This window comes from Ammospiza caudacuta, chromosome 9, assembly GCF_027887145.1.
Source record: "Ammospiza caudacuta isolate bAmmCau1 chromosome 9, bAmmCau1.pri, whole genome shotgun sequence".
NCBI lineage: Eukaryota > Metazoa > Chordata > Aves > Passeriformes > Passerellidae > Ammospiza > Ammospiza caudacuta.
Window position 1 is genome coordinate 35,740,431 of NC_080601.1, and position 15,487 is coordinate 35,755,917.

Consider the following 15,487-nt stretch of genomic DNA (forward strand, 5'->3'; position numbering starts at 1 on the left):
GGGCGGGCGGAGGGAGGGAGCGAGGAGGAGGAGAAGGAGGAGGAGGAGGAGGAGGAGTAGGAGGAGGAGGAGGAGGAGGAGGAAATGTGCTTGTCACTTCCTGAGCGGAGCCAGCGCCGGCAGAGCCCGGCCCGCACCTGCGGAGCGCCCGCCCCGGGGAGCCGCGCACCGGAGCGCTCGCTGCGAGGGGAGGCGGGGGAGACCCTGGGCTGCCGCCCCGAACGGGCATCCCCGGGTTAAACATCGCCAGGAAGAGCGTGTGTGTATGGGGGAAACCCCAAAAATAATGAAAAAGGGGGATTCGGGCGGCGGTGAGGCGCTGCCCGGCGGGAGCCGCGGGTGGAGCCGGCAGCGGCAGCAGCGCCCGCACTCGGCCCCGCAGCCCGGGATGCTGCGGGCGCGGCTCGCCTGGGGCTCCGCCGCCCGTTCGGAGGCCGAGAGTGACTCCTGGTGGCACGGCCGGCCCGGGGAGGAGCAGGACAGCCGGACGCACCAGCAGCTCACTGAAGGGTCCCCGCGAGAAGTAGCGCTGAAGTTTTTGGCACATCACTGATGGACACCATGCGCCCCTGTACCCACCAGGGAATAAAAATCCCTCTCCTTAATTTTTCTCACCCTTTCACAGAATCATTGAATGGTTTGGGTTGGAAAAGACCTTTAAAGATCAAGTAGTTCCACATCCCAGCCATGGGCAGGGATGACTTCCACTGTCCCAGGCTGCTCCAAGCCCCAATGTCCAGCCTGACCTTGGGCACTGCCAGGGATCCAGGGGCAGCCACAGCTGCTCTGGGCACCCTGTGCCAGGGCCTGCCCACCTTCCCAATATCCCATCCAAGCCTGCCTTCTGTCAGTTTGAAGCTGTTCCCCCTTGTCCTGTCAGTCCAGCCTTATTGTCCCAAGCCCCTCTTCAGTTCCCTTGAACCCCGTTGAGGAAGGAGCCATGAGTCCCCTGCAGTACTAGAGCAACATCTGCTTGGCTTCACGTGGCAATGGCCTTCAGCAGCACAGAGCTCTCAGTGACATTTTCCATCCAGCCAGGCTGCACCACGCACAGCGTGCGGGCTCCTTCCGAGAGCGAGCGTAACGAGCGAACAAGGAAACGACATGACAGCTAAAAGGAAGATTTAGGGCTCATTACAAAACAGAGCCCAAACATTAATCTTAAACATATGCTAGCAGACAACACAGATGCCATCAGGAATGAATCTGGGGCTGAATTTCATCCACGCAGCTGGATGGCCGGGCACAGGGCTGGGGATGGCATGCAGGGACAAGTGAGGGACAAGTAAGGGCATGAATGGCAAGAGAGGCTGTGGCTGTGAGCTCAGCAGTGCTCCGGGTGTCCTGCCCTGCTGTGCACTGCCCAGGACAACAAATTACTGTCGAGGAAGTCTTGCCACTCAGTATTGAATGCAGCGAAGAAAGAGGGAGGCAAGCAGAAGTAGCGGGCAGATACTTAACAAAGGAGCAGCTCCCACCAACACAGCGAGGGCTGATCTCAACAAAAGTGGCTCCGTGCTCAGTACACATAAAATTAAGCAGGAGTGGCCAGTCTGAGTGGGTGATGAACAGGGAGAAGGGTTTGATGATGTGAAGGAGCTTTTGCATCATGTTCTTCCATCCCACTCAGTATTTGCTTTTCTTATCACGTGTTGAGACTGGTAGCAATAAAACACTTGCTAACTCCTTTTCCAGAACTTCGGGAATCAAGTCTGAAAAGGTTTTTTTATGGTTTCCCAGTGGAATATTTCAGCAATAAAGCTCAGAGCGTAATTGAATCCATTCCCGTGGCAGCCCTGGGCTCCAAGACTCAAGCAGAAAGTTGTTTTCTGTCTGCTTCTGCAGCTCGCTCCAAACCCAGCATTTTGTGCCTCTCATCCTCTGTGCTTCCCAACAGATGAGCTAGCTTTGGAGAATCCCCAGCACGTGTGAAAGCCTGTTGCTGAAGCACAAACCTGTTTTGCACAGACAGTATTTTCAGTAATGTTCAAATAACTGGCTGCCCAAAGGCCCTGGTTCCGGACAGTGCTTTTTCCCTTTGTCAGAAGGGGGGAAAAGAAAATAAATAACTTTCAAGCTTTAAAGAACTGGCCAAGAGAGTTTATTCTTCATGGACAGAAAATTCATTCAGTTCATTTGTGAGCTGATTTAATTTGTGGTTTTGTCTCAGATGTCAGTGCCTTTGCTCCCCACTGACTGGGAGCCTTCCTGATGGGGATGGAAACCACGGATAGGAAAAAATCTAATGATCCCCATGGTCCTCCTGAAGTGATTCTGGGGTCCAAGCCATTAAGACATGTTAATGTAGCAGTGCTAAGCCCTGTGGATAGACAGCATTTCCTTCACTCCCTGTACACAGCATCTGGCTGCAGTTACAGCCTTCTTTCCATGTAGCCTTTCCAATGCTTCGCTGTCTCTCCAGTTTGTTGTTATTCATGTCATATGCACCAGGGTTACCAACAATTTCAGAAGTTTGTGCCTTTCACAAGGACTCTGAGGTGTCCTTCTGAGCACCTGAGCCATCCCAGTTATTTCTGTGTCCATCCTTCTGCTTCTCCTGCCAGGCAAAGAACACAGGTAAGGGGCTTGCCCAGGCCCAGAGAGTCAGAGAGTCCCAGCCACAGGCTGATGTCCCTGTCACCCAGCTGTGCTGGGAGCCACACACTCACAGGGACATGTTGTCAACACCAAAGGTCTCCAGGAACACCCTTCACCTTCAGGGGAAATCCTCAAATCCACAAAATCCTTATAACAGCAAGCAGAAGTATTTTTAATAAATATTTCATGCCCAGGGAATGAGCACATCTCTGTAATGTGGTCAAGGTGCTCTGTGTCAGAAAGTACCTGAATCACAGATGCCCTAAACAGGTGAAGCATTGCTGTGCAGAGGGCTGAGATGAGGAGTGTAGCTCTGACTGCATTTGGCATACTGTGGGATTTCCACCAAACTTAAAAATCTCTTTTTTTATGTCACAGGCCATTTGCTGCACACATGTAAGAGCTTTGTGTTTGCTGCCTCCCTCCCTGCCTTGGCAGAGGGTGTGACACCTGATCTGGGTGCCCCAGACTGGGAGCAATGGAAACAGTGATGGATAAAATAAATAGGCCATGAAGTACATATGGGAGCCTGGATGTGCTCATCACTTTGTCAGTCATATTTGGGTTTCAATTGGTTTAAGATAAGCCCAGAGTTATTTTTCCATCATCCACAAGGCCCGAGGCAGCTGCAGACATGCCCCAAAGCATCACCCTACCTTGGATAAGCACCAGTGCAGCACCCATGGAGCTGAGGAGCCCTGGGGTAGGGCAGCAGCCAGCAAAGCTAATTACTACAGAAAATTGGGGTGAAAGATCTTTCTGCTTGAATTTCAGTTCTCAGCCCTATCAACAGCTAAAATTTCTTTATATAAGCACACTCTCCTCACCTCTGCTTGACACATGACACTGTCCATGCATACCTGGCTGCTGCAGTGACTGTGCTGAGGTTTGTGTCTGCTCCCTCACTGGGCTCTATTAGCTCTGCTTGTCATGCACTTGTGATTACCCAGAATTGATGTGTTACCTGGCAGCAGCTGGTTTGCCTGACAGCACTCAGCTTAATTTCCAGTAACAGAGAAATGGGCTCCTTTCAAGCTATACTGTTACCTAACAAATGGAAATTAAGCCGCAGGTTGGCTTTTCCCTTATTTGTGTTAAACAAAACAGGCCAGCGTTCCTTTTCCTCCTTTGTCTGGAGGCTATAACACCTCATCCCCTTTCACTGAAAGCCCTTGGTAGCCATTAATTGCTCCTCAATTTAGCTGCCACCACAAGGGTTATGTCATGCTCAACCTCCTTGCAGCCAAGTCATGGGACAGAACCCTTCACCACCCCCTCAGCCCAAGCAGGTAAGGCTGTGCAGGGCAGCTCCCCCTCCTCTCATCCCAGAAAGGGCAGCAAGCAACAGGAATTCAAAGGCAGATCTCCACACTGCTTTGCAAAGCCCTGGCCCAATTATTTCCTTTGTGCTCTCCTATTTTACAGGGGATGATTCCATACATTAAAATGCTTGGAGGGCCTATAAAATGAAGCAGTTATTGCTGCAGCAAGCCATGCTCTGCACCTCTTGGCATGCTAAGATCAGGGAAGCAATCCCAGTGCCAAAACACTGAAAATTTTGCTAAATACCACGCTTAAAGAATTTGTCTGGTATGAAATAACACAAAATTTGGCAGCCTTACACCAGGCACCCTGGCTCACAGCAGAGTATATGCACAGGCAGATTTTCCTCACAATGGCTACAGTGCTGCCAGTGCATTCCTGGAATGCAGAAATACATGGAAGCCACTGTCAGCGATGAAGAGCAGCCTGCTGTGCCTAATGCAGCAGAAAAGCTATTCAAGAACTTGTCCTTACATAAAAATAACTCCAGAGAGGCTGTGTCAGCTCAGCTGTGCAGCTTTGCAGGTATCTGAGTGCTGTGCCCTGCACACCTGGGAACAAACCCAGTGGTTCTACTGAGGGACTTCAGTTCATCCCCTCATTTGCCCATTCATTTGACTCTTGGGCTCACAGATTTCACAACCAGCGCAGAACTGAAATAATTCTGATACAAATTGTATGAGAGAACATTGTTTGCTCTCCAGAGAATCACACCTGAGATCTGTGTGGTGGGACATGCGCTTCCTCGCCCAGGTATAATGAGCTCTGCTGTAAATACCAACTGCAGGTTTAAAACCCCAAATATCTGAAAGCTCCTTTGTAACACTGGTTAGAAAAGTACAAATTAAACAAACAAACAAACAAACAACTCCACAACCCTGAATCTCCTTTGTTACAGGTGTTAAACACCACAAATCCTGTGATACAATCAAGGCAGCTGGCTCTTCCCAGATTTCAGAAATGCTGTTGCAACAGTGGGTTTGGATTCCAGAAGGTGAGCCCATAATACAAACAGCTATTTCAGCCTCAGTGATGCTTTGCAACAGTGCTCTCAATAATGATTTGCAGGAACATTCTCCTGATGGGACAGAGAGTCTGTAATCACATGCTGCATCACTGCTGGCCCTGGCTGGAACAGCAGCTGCCATAATTCTGTTGGTGTTTCTGATGTAACCCAACAGCTCTTAAAAAACAGTTGTAGCTCCCAGAAATTCTTCATGTTACACCACAAAATTACACTGAGTTTCAAGAACAGAATATTCATTTCATATCTCTTAAGCCTTCAAAAAAGAAAAAATCAACCTTTAGAAAAGCAGCCTATGGACAGCACTGCAGGGCAGGCTGGGGAGGGTTTAGTGGAAGGTGTCCCTGCCCATGGTAGGGGGTTGGAATGAGATGGTTTTTTAAGTCCATTCCAACCCAAATTCTGGGATTCCTTAACTATTCCTGCTCCTTAAGAGCCATCAAATGAACATGCCTCTCCTGCAGATAACAAGCTGGTCACCAAAAGGGAAGTCAAGGGTAAGGAAACATTATCCTTCCCTCTGAATTTTCTGTGTTCATTCAGTTGTGCCATGATTTTCATGTCTGGTATTTCTCACTTTTTAATCCCTATAAAAATGATTATAGGAGTACTTATTTCAAGAAGGTACTGTGATGCTGAAAGGGCAAAGGCTTTCTGTCTTGAGAACCCATTTACCTGACACTCCAGCAGAGTCCCATGTGTAGAAACTCTCCTAGAACAGACATCCCAAATCAATAATTATTTCATTAATATCGCTTGTTCACCTCTCTCAGATATTTCATCCTGACAGTTCAGCTCTGTGATAAGCCCCATAAAATTCCAGAGTAAAATGCTCCAAGCTCCTTCAGTGGCACAAACCCTGCAATGAATTCAATGGCTCTCCTAGTAAATGCCTCAGAAGAGAATCCCCAAACTCAGTTTTCTTGGCAATAGGAGGCATCAGGAGCCAGGTTTGAGCTGCACCAGGCACAGATGTCGGTGGAGGTGCTTTGTTTGGGCTCAGGCACTAAAACCCGTCCTCAATCTGCCAGGAATTAAAGGTCAGTCCTGGGAGAATTTCACCCTTCAGCATGCTGTCAATGAAGCAGGGAACACAAACCCTTTTTGTTCTGCCCACACTCTATGCAAAACCACTGCAGGAAGGTTTGCCAGCTCTGCAGCATCACCCAGCCTAAACTCAGTCCTGCAGGAACAGCCTTGGGCTCAGCCACCTCTGGGATCCATGGAAGATGCTCATTTGACTACCCACAGACCTCATATTTGACAGTGAAATCACAGGCAGAGTTTTCAGGAAGCAAAACAATAGGAGTGAAACGTGTTTCAAATGCTGCATTTATTCTCCTGCATTTAGCAGCTGGAACCAAGAGTCACACAGCTGAGCAGTCATGAATATTCCAACCTTCAGGAACCATCATGGAGCACTCCCCCAGCTTCCAGCAAAGACTTGCTCCTCCTAAATCACTACTTATTCCTCTGCCTCTTTTTCCAAGTTTTTTTTTTTTTTTCACTGAAATGCATCAACATTTCATGAACTGCCCCAAATCAAGGACAATCTTGGACAAGTAATTTCCAAATTCTCATAGCCAAAAATACCCCACTGCCTAAGTCAGTATTGGAGCAGCTTCCTAGACTCCATTATCCAGAAAATGCCAGGTTTCCAACAGAGCAGATTTTAAATAGTAAGCCTTTGGTTATTGTTGCCTTAAAAGAAAGCTCCTAAAACATGTTTTACAAGCATTTTTCTGCTCTCCAGTGACACCTGGAAGTGCTTGGGACTGAAGGAATATGCAAACTACAGATCAGATGCAGAAATCCTTATTTTCAGGCAATTTTAAGAAGCTTATTTTTCAGCTTTACAAGTTATACAAAAATACTACCCAGAGAACAAAAACTAATAATAATCAATTCTGTGAAGTGGAGAAAACAATCCTTGCCCTGACTCTTCCATATCTTGCGGAGTGGGAATCTATGGTTAAAGTCCAAGTAATTGATTAAAAGAAAATCCATGACAGTCCTGATTTTATTTTCATCCCATGATTAAATACACATCATGACTTCATTAGCAAAAATTACAGATGGGAATAAAACAGATGCCCAAAACACATCCTGCCAGAGTCCTTGAAAATTAAAATTTCCTTGTATTAACTTTACCTGATGCCAAAAATGTCACAGGCTTTTTACTGAGGCTGTTATCAGTAGTGTACTTTGAATCCTTTGTGCTACTATGCTAAAAAAAAACTCTGTTTGGATTCCCAGTTACATTTCCTAGCATTCCAGCTGGCTGCTGGGCAGGGGCAGAACACAGAACTACAACAAATGGTAACAAGCCCTTGCTTTTGGCACTCAGGTTAGAACACAACTCTGACCAAATATACAAAGAATCATCCTGGGACTGAATTTTTTCAGCACTGCTGATAAACCATTCTCCCAGTTGAGTATATTTCATTTTGCAAAAAAGATGCAGCAGTAAGGTTCCTATATTGAAAACAGCAACAGATGGATCACAGAGGGAGGACTCACCACTGTGCAAAAGAATGCCTTGATTCCTATCCTGGGAGAGGACTGGAAGTATTTATTGACCCTTAAAGATCTCCTGAGCCCTGGGAATGAGGAGAAGCATGGAAAGTAGGAGAAGCAATTCCCTGATAAGCAAACATGACCTTGCCTGTGAAACAAAACCTGATTGCCTAAGAGGGCCTCCTTGATGTTTGAAAGAACAAGTTTATTGTCACCTGCAAATGTGTTTGTCGAGGCATGAAGAAATCTCATTTTCCTGCCTTTCAAGCAACAGCAATATTCTGAGATTACAAAACAGAAGAAATGAAGGCAATGAAATTGAGCAAAAGGATTGCACACAGAAGTTTAAAGAATACATGTTTAAAAAAAAGCACAAGGAATGGATAGTTATGCTTTGAATTCTTTTGGATTTATGCAGTTAAAATCCACCCTGAGAAATTCACTGGAAAACTTCTTGTCATTGTGGCTCCAAAGACATTCCCATACAGCAGGTTAATAATGAAGGAGGCACATGACACACACCAGAAGCTGCAACATCACACCTTTATGTATTCATGAGATCAGGGAAAGGAACTGACCAGGCATGAACACACTCAGGAAAGGGAGACTTAAAACACTCCCTCTGTGGGAAAAGAGCTGAGCTACTTCAGAGGAGACACAATTATGCTAAGTCTGAAAATCTGAATTTAAAGTACCAACTGGTCCTTTTTGGAAAGTGCTGTGGATTTTGTATTCATTTCCCTCCCTACCAGCCACCCTCGTGTTCATTAAAGAGCCAGCACTTACATTGCAAAAGCTTGTTCCCTATTCCACTGCACAACAGAGAAATGAGATTTTTGCTTTGTAGGATACCTTTACCTCTATAGGTCACTGCTTACCAGCACAGAAATGAAATATCAGACAATCTTTATATTTCAAACACAAATATAATTCTGTTATATTGGTCTCTGTATTTAGCACATCTGATTTTCCTCTCTCTTGCAAACTTGCAGCTTCCCTGAAACAAGTGAGGTTGTAGCAAGGACACAATTTATGGGCAAATTATGCAAAGCTGAAATGTTTCTAGGGCAATGTTTTATAGTCCCTCAGAGCTCCATACATAGTATTTTACTGCGCACTCCAAAAGCATTTATTTACACACGTGTCTGAGGTTTTCTGTCAGGTTTAAAGTTCAGACTTTTCTCATCTAATCTAATTTGTCCAAGACGGATGGCCTCACTTTTTTCCTTTGGAAAACCAATGCTGTAACACTGTTTCCAATTCTTCCTCCAAAGCAAAACTTGGGTGTTGGCAGCTCCTCCAGAATTTCAAATCCTGCCAGACAGAAATTGAAATGCTTTTATTAGAAGGAAGTTGTTTTATTTGCCTCTTGGATAACCCTTTGCAAACCATTCTTTATTCGTCTGGAAAACTTGCAAGTCAGTTAATCTGTGAGTTTATAGGACTGTATTGTTACACTGCACCACGGCTCCATACAGCTGAAACTCTTCCATGGATAATAAAAATCCTAGCAGGCTGACTTGCACAAATTAATGGCAGAAAAGATGAGAACTTGCCAGTAATTTCGGTTCCCCAGAAGGGATGGTTGTTTCAGATCCACACTGAGTTTCAAGCCTCAGGCATGGGATTCAGAAGCTGACTGGCATGTAAAAAAAAAACCCCTAAGTGGATCAAAAGTGATAGGAAAGGTCACAGACTTGCCAGTTCCCCTAAACATGGGTAACAATGTTGCCCCAATTTCGGAGCAATCAAAGGGTGAATTGGGCCTGGTAATCAAGTACCCAAAAAGTATCAGCCAGCCACACACACACTTTCCCAGGGTAATTAGACTGAAATTCCCAACCTCCAAAGCGTCAGCAAACCTGTCCTCCCTTGGCACTGGCAAACACAGGAGTGGTAATTCCCGAGGAAAACAGAGGGAAGACAGGCTGGAGCATTTACTAATCGCTCCACCTCCTCTAATCCTGATCTGGGAAAGTCAATATGCTAACACACACACATTAAAATTCCCTCATCCCTTCCTTCAGCAGCCCCACGTTGGCAGAAAGCTCTGCTCAGCTGCCTACCTTCTCTGAACTCGTCCAGCAGCTCCTCCTTGGTCCAGTTGCAAGAGGTGATGAGGAAGAAGCCCTCTGGTTTCAGCACCCTGCCCAGGGATGCCACGTACAGCCTTCGCTTCCCCGCCGCGTCGCTGGGGTCCAGGCTGATGGCATCAAAAGTCCCCTTGTCAATGCAAATGTCAAAGCCTGACAGCTCAGCTGAGGGGGCCAGGAAGTCTTCTACCTAAAGCAGAAGCCTGCAGCTGTGAGAACAATCTTCTGCTGCTGAATCTTTAATGCAAAGCAAGACTTCAGGACACAAAGCTTCAATGCTGACAATGGGTGTGCTCAGGGAGGGGTAACTCACAGAGCCATGGCAGCTTCTTTCTTCTCCACACATTGTGTGATGATCTATGTGCTGGAATCTAAAGCTCAAACTAACACACTTGAAGCTCACTCTTTAAATCACTGTTTGGACTTTGATCCCTGCCATGTGCCAGGCACTGCACAAATGCAGGAGAACAGACAGAGGCTGCCACTAAGAGATTTTACAGCTGGCACACAGGAGCAGAGACATCACACAGGTAGGGAGCAGGAGGGTAGGACAGCACAGCAAAGAGCTCAGAATGACAGGCAGCCACACAATCCCAGCATGGCTGAGGCTGGAAGGGGCCTTTGGAGGTGATCTGCTCCCACCTCTGCTCCAGCAAGGCCTCTCAACCCTCCTGTTGTTCAGCTAATGGTAGGCAATCTATCCCTCAAGGATTTCTTCCTCTGCCTCAAGTCTGAAATTCAGAATGTAGCAGCTAAAATACAGAACTTGCCACTTGGTAAACCACTACCCTGTTCCAAGCAGGGAAACTCGTTAGCCTTAATGACCATTACAAACAAAAATCAAATAAAGACCAAAAACCTTCCCATAAATAGATTTATTTGGGTAGAGTTCTCTCACAAATGAATCTCAAAAGACATCATTCATTCAGTACACTGAGAACATCTGAATATCAATTAGCTCATTTAATCTTGGGCTCAATTGCTTTCTATTTCCTCAATTACCTTTCTCTCAAGACTTACCTTTAATTTAATGTTAGACATCCCTTCTTTGTCTCTTACTTTTTCTGAAAGCTGTATTGCAGAAGGTGAATAATCAATCCCTGTGAGATTCATGTAGCCAGACTTTGCCTAGACAGAAGCAGAGAATCTTAATCAGTGTGCTAGCAATTGTTTTAATCCAGCCAGAACATTCCCTACCTATAATCCATCTTGCCTCTCCTCCTCTTAATAACAGGACAAAAAACACAACTCACCTTTTAGTCATTTTTATACCTGTTCCCATTACAAGAGCTCAATAGCTGAATGAGCTGAAATAACTTTATTCTGCCAAAAAAAACCTCACCAAAATGACTGGTGACTGAAAGCTGGCTTATGTCAAGTGGAAAACTGAGCACAACTGGGAAAAGTAACACCCTGGAGGGGCTCTCTTATCTGCACCAAAAGTAACTTAGAAACCAGGAATTTTCAGTGATGACATGTGACAGATGCTTCAAAACAAGGGGAAAAAACCTCTCTGACATGTACCATGGGAGATTGAGCAATTATTTAGTTTATAACCCAAATTTTAAGAGCCAAAAGATGCAATACATTGCACTAGGACAGAAATCCACTGCAAAATCATACATTTTTCTAATTATTCATGCTAATGTCTATTTGAATACAACTATTTGCATGCTGCCAGGTGTCTGTATCAGCAATTTTCAGGCAGGTTATGCACCACATATAATAGCACACAGAGACTTTGTTAATCTAAGTTTGTTGGAGATAAGGATAACTCAGTTTAGGGAACTTAGTGAGATCCCAGCAGCCCTTTGGCAAAGCAGGTGGGCTCCTGGCACGTGGGAGGGGAGCAGGGAGACACGTCCTGGCTCTGAGGCAGAGGCTGAAGGGACCAGCTTGGGGTAGAAGGTACAAACTCAGGGTACCCCACGTGTCTGGCAAGATTCAAACCTGATGGAAGAGCTCTGATCCTCTGGCCAGCTGCAGGCTGTCACAGCACAGACAGGGAGGAGGCTGGGCTTTGGAAAAACACACAGAGTGCTGTTAAGCAACCAGCTGCCTGTCTGCTTGTTCCAGAGGCTGACACCCCAATTGCCAAGAAAAGGATGAGGAGTTTCCACAAGTGTCCTTCCTCCTTGCAGCAGCCCCTGAGGCCTGAGCTTGGTGCTAACCAGCTGTTCTGAACTGAGGGCTAATTGCAGCTGAACACAAAGCCACTGTTGTTTGCATGGGATGGAGAACATTTATTGCCCAGGCTCCTGCCCACGTTCCTCCCTGGAGCAAAGCAGGCTTCCTCAGATGCCTGTGCTGAAGGTTTGGGGGTGGAGGAGTGGTTTCCACAACAGCTCCTCTGTTTGCAAAGGAAAGGCTTGAGTCACTTGAGGGAGTTCCCATTCACTCCTCTAGTCTGGGGGCAGAGAAGGAAGGTTTAGAGATAAACAGCATTAAATGCTGCAGAACCTGCAGGGCCTGACTGTGACAGGAAGGGATCCCTCACTTGTGCCAAACGTGACCACACTGCACCCTGCAGCTGCCCTGGAGGGGATTTACAGCACTCTGTGCTGCTGCTGCTGCTTGGAGCAGGAGACTGAAGAGCAGAAGGAGTTTGGAACATTGTCAGCTCTGCCCCGTGTTCAGGGCTGACAGCCCCACTGGGTGAACACTCCCCACTCCAGAGATTATTCACTCTTCAATAGTGGTGGCTCCCATATTACTTACGAATATAAGAGGAGGCCAGAGGTTTTTGTGGCAGCAAGGTTTCCTCAGAAGAGCTGGAATTTATGGAAGGCAAAAGAACTATGTCATGAATCCAAGCTCCCAGATCCCTGAAGTTCACAGGGATAATAAAAACAGCAAGGGGTGCCACTTATGTGATACTTTTGTACCCTCAAGCAGCTCCCTTGCAGAGAGCTGCTACTCCTGTCCTCTATGACTGAGTTTTTTCCAGTATAGCCATTTCTATCCCATCATGGAGTCCAACTCCAGTGGCAGAACACTCCTATGGTAGCTGCCAAAAGAATTCCACAGAACACTCCTATGGTAGCTGCCAAAAGAATTCCAATTTGATTTCCAAACCTTGCAGCTAGCACAGAAAAAAAATTCCTTTTACATCAACTAAGCAAGTGAGATGCTGAATTACTCAGCAAAAATAAACAAGGTAATTTTTGAAGCCACTCTTCAAGAGGGAACTGGACTGACAATTTCCTGTGAAAGAAACCACAGTACTGTGAGGTGCTTAATGTAAGGGAGGAGGGTGCTCTCACAGGAGTTAATAGTTTTTAAAAGCTATCAGGCTGTCATTTGCCCATTACAGTAAGAAAAATCAGCTCCCATTTGCCAGTGGAGTCAGTATAAAATGGAAGTCTTACAAATAAGATTTTTCTGTTGGGTACTTTAACCATGATAGAGCTATCACTGCTCTCAACAATCACCATTATCAGGCTAATTTCTCTTAGCAAGATGAGCAATTTCTGCTTTTGGTGACATAAATTCTCCTGTGATGTGGTGTAGCAGCCAGTCTCCATAAAGGCTTTAAAATCTTCTAAAATCAAAGTTCATATTAAATAAAAATTCCACTTCAAACCAGACTTTGACTTTCAGCCCTTCTAATTCCTACAGGAACTACTGGAGCCAAAGGAGAATGCAAAACAACAGAAGCTGTGACAATGTGACACTTTGTCTTTTTGTGCCCTTTACCAACTCTCCTGCAGTATTACACCAAAAAAAAAAAAAATCAATCAAAACCAGGAAAAAAATACTGGAATTCATTAACATCTTGTGCACAACAAAATCTTCAGAGCACACCTGATCAGATTTCCCACCCACCCTGACAGAAATGGACACTTCTTTAAAAGAAGTGTCAACAACTTTTAAAGTTATTTACATAAAATCCCTTGGGTTTATCTACTTTTTTGTATCAATAATGAGTGTTATTATCAGAACTGCATGCAGAGAAAGGGTCTGGTTTTGTACATGAGGGTACTTTGTGAATTAATCAACTTCCTTATCTGGTGGAGTTTTAACAACAGTGGGAAGAAATGCAGTTTTAAATGTGGGGAAACAGGAAGGTAAAGTTAAAACAAGGGATGCTCGGGCTGACTGATTTAGAGAAATACTTCAAATTTTGAAGCCTGAAGTATTGACACTCTTGGTGTTCCACACAGGTTACATGACCACCACTGCCACGTGTGAGAACTGTATTTAAACTGCTCTGATTCTGTATAAAAAAATACACAAACTTTGCAAAATACCAACCAATTCAACCAGTAAAACACCATTGCCAGTCCCAATGTCAAGCACAGAGCTGTCAAGGGGGACCTTGTGCTTTTCCAGCCACCTGATTATGCGCACCATGCTTTCCTCTCCAAACCTGCAAAAAACAAGGGCTCAGGTAATTCAACCAGAAAAAAAATGGGCAAAAGGTACAGCAAGTTTATTTCATCTCTCACTCTCTCCAGCTTTTGCAAAGCCCTTTTCACTGTTACTCAAGTAAAAGCTGCCGCAGCTCATATTTCATGTTTGCTTTGTTCAGATGAAAATGAATCCTGCAGCCTTAAAATTCACTGAAACTCCAACTCTGGCAGGTGAAAACATCCATATATTAAAAAAGGAAGCAGCAAGGGCAACTTGTGTAGTTAAACCTGAGCTCAGGGATAAAAAGCACATTTGCCAGTAACATACAGCTCAATTACCAGCTCAATTTCTGTGTAATGACACTTGTCCAAGTGCAGCTGAGCAATCTTCACTGTGAAATTGGGCCAGAGAGGAACTGCTGGTTTCAATGGTAAACTCCCCATCATTTTGTCACCAACTCGTTGAATTGCTGGCTGAGGTTTTGCAATGTCTTTTACAGTAAAGAAACTACAGAAACGCTCTGCAGAAGTTATTTTGTTTACCAGATTTCCCCGGTATCTCCAATGTCTTGAAAAGTTTGCAGTTCTCTTTCGTAGGCAGCATCCCAGCTGGAGTTGGGGGGCAAGAAAGGAGAGGATATCATAATTAATATGGGAAATATTTAGATGAAAGAGGGATGGGAAGAAAAATTGAGAGATAGATTGAGATTAGATATTTGGAAGAAATTGACTGTGAGGGTGGTGAGGCATTGGTGCTTAGCATAAAATGAGCATGAACATGTGGGAGAGAGTCCAGGGAGTTTCCAGGGAATGCCTGGAGATGCTCCAAAGGCTGGAGCCAGGCTGGGAGAGCAGTGGGTGCATTCACCTGGAGAAAAGGCTCCAGGGAGACCTCAGAGCCCCTTCCAGCACCTAAAGGGACTCCAAGAGAGCTGGAGAGGGACTGGGGACAAGGGATGGAGGGACAGGACACAGGGAATGGCTTTAAGCTGAAAGTGGGTAGATTTTGGTGGGATATTTGGAATTGTTCCCTGGCAGGGTGGGAGGCCCTGACACAGCTGTGGCTGCCCCTGGATCCCTGGCAGTGCCCAAGGCCAGGTTGGACATTGGGGCTTGGAGCAGCCTGGGACAGTGGAAGGTGTCCCTGCCTATGGATGAGATTTAAGGTCCCTTCCAACCCAAACCATTCCATAATTCCATGAAAGGCTGAGACCGCTCTATCCTCTGTGCAGCAGTGCCACTCTACAGAATCACAGATTCTCTAAACAAATAAACAACACATAAACCAGAGACCGGTTCGTGCCGAGAGGGGCACCTTAAACACCTTCCATGTCCCCTCCCCGCGCCGTGGGCAGGGCCGCCTTCCCCAGCGCGGGTGGCTCCGAGCCCCGTCCCGCCCGTGCCCGTGGCCGTGCCCGCCCCGCTGGGGCACCCGCCCGTTCCCCGGCACTCACTGCTCCCTGGTGCCCAGCACCGAGGGGCTGAAGGGCTCGTCCCCGGCCAGCGCCATGCCCGGCCCGCCCCGGAACCAGCGAGCGCTGCGGGCGGAGCGGCCGCGGCCGCTCCCGGGCGGGAGGAGC

The 15,487-nt window shown here is 46.3% G+C and overlaps 1 protein-coding gene across 1 annotated transcript; it reads right to left on the bottom strand.

Moving 5' to 3' along the window:
• Positions 1-6,381: 6,381 nt before the first annotated feature.
• Positions 6,382-15,419, bottom strand: EEF1AKMT2 (EEF1A lysine methyltransferase 2). The gene is made up of 6 exons (XM_058810624.1): positions 15,362-15,419; positions 14,451-14,516; positions 13,810-13,924; positions 10,576-10,683; positions 9,529-9,745; positions 6,382-8,776 (listed from the first exon to the last, which is right to left on the bottom strand). The coding sequence occupies exons 1-6, from the start codon at positions 15,415-15,417 to the stop codon at positions 8,649-8,651; spliced, it is 690 nt and encodes a 229-aa protein (XP_058666607.1). The 5' UTR covers positions 15,418-15,419; the 3' UTR covers positions 6,382-8,648.
• Between the last annotated feature and the right edge of the window lie 68 nt (positions 15,420-15,487).

Coding starts and splice junctions, on each gene's coding strand:
- EEF1AKMT2 (XM_058810624.1), bottom strand. CDS start 15,417: ATGGCGCTGGCCGGGGACGAGCCCTTCAGCCCCTCGGTGCTGGGCACC. Junction 9,746..10,575: donor TGTCTAACATTAAATTAAAG/GTAAGTCTTGAG, acceptor CTTCTGCTTTAG/GTAGAAGACTTCCTGGCCCC. Junction 8,777..9,528: donor GCTGGACGAGTTCAGAGAAG/GTAGGCAGCTGA, acceptor TCTGTCTGGCAG/GATTTGAAATTCTGGAGGAG.